This window comes from Merops nubicus, unplaced genomic scaffold (genome assembly GCF_000691845.1).
Source record: "Merops nubicus isolate BGI_N331 unplaced genomic scaffold, ASM69184v1 scaffold2082, whole genome shotgun sequence".
Lineage (NCBI taxonomy): Eukaryota > Metazoa > Chordata > Aves > Coraciiformes > Meropidae > Merops > Merops nubicus.
The window spans coordinates 81,319-88,333 of record NW_008592666.1 but is presented as its reverse complement, the minus strand read 5'-3'; the positions used below and the strand labels follow the sequence as shown (position 1 = coordinate 88,333).

Here is a 7,015-nt window from a genome sequence, read left to right as displayed (position 1 = left end):
ACAGTACAAGTACACGGTTGGTATATATTTAAGAATGACAGTGCTGTCTTTCAGTACTGCTGCCCACAATGCTTGGAAATATATCCCTTCAGTATGCAAAGACATATCCTCTGCGAAGCATCCAGATAAATCAGTTCACCCTTGGCTGTAACTAAATGCTGTCTAGTGACTTGTGATCGACAGGGCTTTACCCTCTGACAGCCAGATTCATTGTTGGGACAGCAACCAATCGTCGGGTTTGACGACATGAGCCTAATCAAAGTTGGAGTATAAAAAGCCCCCTTGGAATATATAAGGTACACCAGTGTGGCAAGCTGTCTCTCAGATTGCATTTGCTCTCACGGATCTGTTTAGTACCGAAAGGGAAAGGGGGAGGGAAAAAAGGAAAAGGGAAAAGCTCTGCGCTGAATGTGAGATCATGCAAAAGCCAGTGATCTATGTTTATATTTACCTGTTCATGCTGATCTCTATTGATCCGGTGGCTCTTGATGACAGCAATCAGCCCGCAGAGAATGCCGAAAAAGATGGACTGTGCAATGCTTGTACGTGGAGACAGAATACCAAATCTTCCAGAATAGAAGCCATAAAAATTCAAATCCTCAGCAAACTGCGCCTGGAACAAGCTCCTAACATTAGCAGGGATGTTATTAAACAACTTTTACCCAAAGCTCCTCCACTCCAGGAACTGATTGATCAGTATGACGTCCAGAGAGACGACAGTAGCGATGGCTCTTTGGAAGATGATGACTATCATGCCACCACCGAAACGATTATCACAATGCCTACGGAGTGTAAGTAACCCTGCTGCTTTCGCCTCCCACCGCTCCTCCGAGAGAGTTGTCTCCCTGCTGTAGAGCCACGCAACTCCTCCTCGGGCTCTCCCAACAGGCTGCTGGCTGAAGTCTGCTGGAGGGAGGGAGGAGAGCCTTATTTCTAAAGCATGTGAGCCAGGTTCAGATGACCCCGTTGCGATCCTTTGTTTTACTGTTCTGTCCTCGGCTCCTTACCACACGTATGCCCTGTAGCGCTCGGGGTTTGCCCAGTCCCTTAGAGAGCAAAGGGAGGTCTGCAGTTTAGTTGACTTTGATATCTGCAGCAGTCAGGGCATTTCCTATCACAAATACAAAGTAAAAGTGCAGTCAGTGAGATAACTATATTTTTCTGAGGGAGGTTTCACCGGCCAGTATTTCTGGGAGCGACAGAAAGCAGGAGGAATACAGCTTAGAGCACTAGACCTACCTAACTGCAACGTGTTACAGCAAGTGCAAGGATAGAGTTAAATTCTAGCTTCTTTCCCGATCCCATAAACTAGCACCACCCACCTCCGAGTTAAAACTATGTATTTAAAGCAAATATGCATGTAGCAGATTTAAATGCTAACATGTCCAGGGATAGCTCGGCTCCAGTAGCCGTGCCAAGGAAGAATGAAGGCATTTACTGAATGAGCAGATTCTGAGTTATCTTCTGAGTGCTAAACATCTGCTATGGCTCCTATCAAGTATCTTTTGCACGGCTAATACTATAGTATCTTATGTTCTTCATCAGCTAAAGTATTTGGCTATGGCAGCTGTTTTTTTAAATAACACTTACCAATATGATGTCAAAAAGGAAAAATATGACAGGACCTATAAGGTATGTTAGCAGTCACAGATATCGTTACGATATGCACACTAGAGTAATATCAGCTGCTCTGCCCAGCTAAATATGTGTGCATTGGTGAAAAAGTAACTTTATCTGTACAAGTTTTCAACTTACTAATTAATAAGATGTGCACTATATAGCCATATATTTCTGCAGCCTTATCATAAAGTTGAGGTCTGCCAGCAGTTTTATTCCAGCCTATTATGTCCAAGGCTTTGTAACTATTTTTAATTAAACTGTTACATAATTACAGTGACTGAGGAAAAGTCGTCCTACTGCATTGATCTGAGTTAATTTCCTATGTTTTATAAAAAGCCCTTGGACTATTTTGAATGCACTAAAGAGACAGGTATCTTAAGTGGTGAGATTTATGGATGTCAAAGCCCTGCACCATTTCAGATTAGCGTTACCCATTTTATCCTGTCATGGAAAGACAGTGCCATGACTAGGTGTGACAGCTGCGTCCTAGGCTACAGTAAAGAGGAACGCAGCACTACATGTGACTTTCCTCTAATATTGTTCAAATGAAAATACAACAAAATGATCCTTAGATTCGTACTATCTTAAGTATTTTTTTTTCCCCATCAAGAGAAGGAATTGTAGTGCTCATGTAGTTTACCTCTCTTTGTGTGATGTGTAGCACACTCAGGCTGCTTAGTAAGTTAGAAATAGCCAGATCACCACACACATGTTGAGTCAGCCTACACAGAGTTCCTATTTTGCATGCTTTATGAAGGTCCTCAGGAGATGACTAGCACAAGTGAGTTGCTAGTAGTCGCTGTGAAGTGGAACAGGCTGTGCCCTCTGCCCAGGTAATTTTTGTTTGGGAAAAGAGGCATTTTGCAGCTGTACAGGTTAGCCCACAGCACTGATACCACTGGTCAGAGCTCTGAGCACGCCAAGGACCACAAAGGTCCTCTGCAGTGTGCATCTTGTTGTGATTGCCCATCATTTCTGAACTTCAGCCTGGGCACAGCTCTGCTCTGCTGAGCCTATGGAGCACAAGGTACCAACTTGAGTGACTGAAAAAATGATGAGCCCAATCTCATTTTAGCCTGTTTACAAAACAATCGTCAGTCCCTTGCTACATAATGTTGCTTTTAGGTGATGGCATAATAACTTTATTGACATCCATTACACTTGCTGTAGAAAATAAACCACAGAAGGTGAATTAAGTTAGATCTGCTTTGTTACTGGTACTGTTTATAATGTATTGTAAGAATTCCTACATGGTCTGGAAAATAAAAATGAGGTTTATATATGCATATTTCTTTTTGTTCCCTGTTCAGTAATCTGTTCTTTCCATTCATTTATAGCCGATTTTCTTGTACAAATGGAGGGAAAACCAAAATGTTGCTTCTTTAAGTTTAGCTCTAAAATACAATATAACAAAGTAGTAAAGGCACAATTGTGGATATACTTGAGGCAAGTCCAAAAACCTACAACGGTGTTTGTGCAGATCCTGAGACTTATTAAACCCATGAAAGACGGTACAAGATATACTGGAATTCGATCCCTGAAACTTGACATGAACCCAGGCACTGGCATTTGGCAGAGTATCGATGTGAAGACAGTCTTGCAAAATTGGCTCAAACAGCCCGAATCCAATTTAGGCATCGAAATAAAAGCTTTTGATGAGAATGGACGAGATCTTGCTGTAACTTTCCCAGGACCAGGTGAAGATGGATTGGTAAGTTTATTTAGAAAAATACCTTTTAAATATCTTGCATTTTATGGGAAAGCATTTGTGTTTGAAGGATAAAATGGAAGAATTGTTTAGGGAATGGAAGATCAAGGTTCTGTATATCCAATCTTTTGCTATTTTTCTCAATGATCCTAAAAAAAAGAAGACAAAATCAATAGCATTCCTGTGCCTCTGTTTCCCTATTTGAAAAATTAAGACAAATTGCAGTGCTTCAGAGGGATGCTGGGAGGAATTAACCTGGAACTATTTTGGCAATTACTGATGAATGGTACTATCAAAGTAACATTTTCAAATCTGAGTGCAAATACTGCCTAATAAGCAGTTATTTTGCATAAAGTGAATAGTCACTAGATTCTTTCATTGATAAGAAAGTTGTCTCTGATATTACTGAGAAAGTGAGGGAGTTTCTCCCTACTCTATATGCCTATGTTTTCTATTAACAACAGCAAGAGTTATCTATGTTTATGAACATGCGAACAGATCTTCATAATGTTAAGTTCTGTACCTTCCAGTATGTGATAAAGAACATCTTTCTACCTGTTTATACTTGTGAAATGTTTGAATAGAGAAATTCTACTTGATATAATAAATGAGTCATAATGATGAGAAAGAGCATAAAATAACTATCTGGTTTCTTTTTATAAGTATAGATGAACAAATTAAACCCGATTTGTCCCAGTTATTATACTATATTATACAATACTACAGCATTTTCCTTATTTATAAAAACTCCTGAACCTATCGCAGCTGAAACAAACACAAGAAGAAATCCCTCCTTGTGAATAAAGGATATTACTTAATTTTGACTTCTAGGCAGTAGATCAATCTGTGTATCATAGAATCATAAAATGGTTTAGGTTGGAAAAGATCTTTAAGGTCATTGAGTCCAACTGTGTTGAAGTACCTATGTAAATGCTTAACATGATAGTATTATAGTGCAGAACCTAAAGGAAAACCACTGTGGTACCTTAATTGCAGATCCAGTATAGATGTGGATCTCCCATGCTTGAGACAGGCCAGCTGGATATCATGATAAGGAATGTCCTCATCACCTCCATCCATTCAAATACTCAGTGCTGTGTGGATAACCCATGGCTATAAAAACAAACCAGTTCAGCAGCAGGGCAGGGTTGGAAGCACAGCTGATGATGAGAGAGGAAATTTTTCTTCCCTCTGGCTGCTCACTGCAGCTCCTGGTACAAGGATGCTCCCCTCACCAAACCCCTCCCCATATCATTTACCTTTGGGAGGAGCGTCTCCGGCAGCTGGACTACCTGTGTAACAAAGTTATCTGGGCTGTTATTTACTCCTCAGGAATGGTCTTTCTTCATGGGACAGCTTAGTCAGTGCCAAACTGACACATGGGGCTGGAATCAGTGCGTGGAAGGGAGGAAATTTCAGGAACTTTTTCAAATTGGTGTGCAAATTCTTCTCAATTGGTGACTGTGGAAACACACTGGCAGTAGGAGGCACGTGGCTCAGACATCTGCCAAAAGTACATTCCTGGCCACAGGGCTCTTTCAGGAGTCAGAACATGAACTGCTCCTCCAAATTCAGGAGAGCAAATTCAGCCTCTGGCAGAGGTGAAAGCTGTGGAGCACAAGTAACCTGTCCGAGCAGGTGAAACGCTCATTTCTACTGGCACTGCAGTCATTCAAACATGACAGCATTACAGAGCAAATTTTGTCCTCCTTGGTCTGTACAAGAAACTTTTCCCTGATATTCAAAAAACCTGAACTCAGCATGATTTTAATGGAGGGAATGTGGGAAGGACTCACAAAAGGGAGATAACACCAGTCAGTCCTGTCTTTTAGAAGTTTAAAACAAAAAACAAAGCCCACATCAAAAGTAAAACTCCAGCACCCTCAAAGTTTCTGAAATGTTCTTGTAGAAGTTAACAGAAATAATGCTAGCACTGAGGTCATGGTGACTTCAGGAACAGGTACTCAGGAATTAAAGCTCTTTATAGAGAAACAGCAGGGAAATGCTGGTCCTCAGCATGAAAAATAGGAATAATCCTTGACCAGAGATCAACCATAGCAGAGGTTAGTGGGGGGATAAAGTTTTGTTCGCAGACAGGATTTGAGGACATTAACTTTGATACATCTATACCTGAAATATTATTTGCACGTTTTTACTGAATTTCAGCTTACCTCGGTAACGGTTCTGATTTCCTTTCCTCCCCTCACAGAACCCCTTTTTAGAGGTCAGAGTTACAGACACACCAAAACGATCCCGCAGAGATTTTGGCCTCGACTGCGACGAACACTCGACAGAGTCCCGATGTTGTCGCTACCCGCTGACAGTGGATTTTGAAGCTTTTGGGTGGGACTGGATTATCGCCCCTAAAAGATACAAAGCAAATTACTGCTCTGGAGAGTGCGAGTTTGTGTTTTTACAAAAATACCCACACACTCACCTCGTCCACCAAGCCAACCCCCGAGGTTCGGCTGGCCCTTGCTGCACGCCCACCAAGATGTCCCCCATAAACATGCTGTACTTCAACGGGAAGGAACAAATCATATACGGGAAGATACCGGCCATGGTCGTAGATCGCTGTGGGTGCTCGTGAGACCCTCGTGAGATCCACTGCTCCATAAATTGTGGAAGCTACCCCCCCAAAAAAAAAGTTACACCCCCTCACCTCTCTTTGAAACTGTGAAGTTACGTACACTAGGCATTGCCGACATCCTACACGCTGTATGATAGGCTGTCGTACAGATTGATCACAGCATCACCTACAGAACGTGAACTACAGGACAATGTATTTACCTGGCGGCTGGCTTTCAGCCAGTGAAACAGAAAAGCTACAATCAAAATCACCGGATTTAAGACATGAAGTTTTTACATTGTGAGGGAATCAATGTTCAGTCATTCAGACTCAAATTTATGTGCAGGTTGCAGTACACGTTGGTGATCAAAAGCAAGCTTCTTCTCATCAGAGGTTGGAAGGAGCGGGCTTTTAAGTCCATTTCTTCACATCTCCACTTAATATTGTATTTACAGAAGAATATATACTGGTAACATATACACCACTATACAATACCACCAGAATTATCCTTAAACACTTGAATATATAGTGCAGAATTGTGAAATATATCAGATGAAATTCCACATAAATGGACAAACCCTGAAATTAGGGATGGCATAGTGTATTTAGCGTGTTTCCATTCCTTTTTCTCATTAGTGTGTTAGTAATCAATGGCAATGGTGCTACGTAAGCAGGCTGAGTAAATAGAAAGATAGTTATCTAAGTGAAGGAATTTAGACTAATAATGAATTTTCCCTATCCTCAGGTACACTATTCAACATTCGCAAGACATAGATTTTTTTTTTAAGTGAAAGGGAATAGTTTTCTAGACGTAGTGAAACAAAAGGCAGCAGAGAAGTCCAGCATTCAGATCATAATCCCACATTGTAACCTGCCTTTGCAACATTACCGTTTGCACTATGAGAAACCAATGCAAATAGTTGGTTGCCACAGATACTGTTTAAAAAACCACTTTGATATAACTGACTTGTGTAATATGTATGCATCAATATTTTGTAAATAAATGTTTATTTTTTAATCACTGTTGGTATATGTTCATCGCAAGAAAAGAATGGCCTTAACCTGTACTTTAGTTTAATAAACAAAACACAATATTCTCTTCATAATACAATTTCCTG

General features: G+C 40.8%; 1 protein-coding gene across 2 annotated transcripts; it reads left to right on the top strand.

The window, feature by feature from the left end:
• Positions 1 to 417: 417 nt before the first annotated feature.
• On the top strand, positions 418 to 6,039 carry MSTN (myostatin). 2 transcript variants are annotated; one of them, XM_008935205.1, is made up of 3 exons: positions 418 to 791; positions 2,958 to 3,331; positions 5,538 to 6,039. In XM_008935205.1, exons 1-3 carry the CDS (start codon positions 419 to 421, stop codon positions 5,916 to 5,918), a joined length of 1,128 nt encoding a protein of 375 aa, XP_008933453.1. In that variant the 5' UTR covers position 418; the 3' UTR covers positions 5,919 to 6,039. The 2 variants fall into 2 exon arrangements, with proteins under 2 accessions (XP_008933453.1, XP_008933454.1); XM_008935206.1 differs by having other exon boundaries at positions 419 to 791; positions 3,255 to 3,331; positions 5,538 to 5,918.
• Positions 6,040 to 7,015: the final 976 nt, after the last annotated feature.

Excerpts from the sequence above, each read along its gene's own strand:
- MSTN (XM_008935205.1), top strand. The coding sequence starts at position 419 with ATGCAAAAGCCAGTGATCTATGTTTATATTTACCTGTTCATGCTGATC. Across the intron at positions 792-2,957 it reads TATCACAATGCCTACGGAGT|CCGATTTTCTTGTACAAATG; the intron begins GTAAGTAACCCT and ends ATTCATTTATAG. Across the intron at positions 3,332-5,537 it reads GACCAGGTGAAGATGGATTG|AACCCCTTTTTAGAGGTCAG; the intron begins GTAAGTTTATTT and ends CTCCCCTCACAG.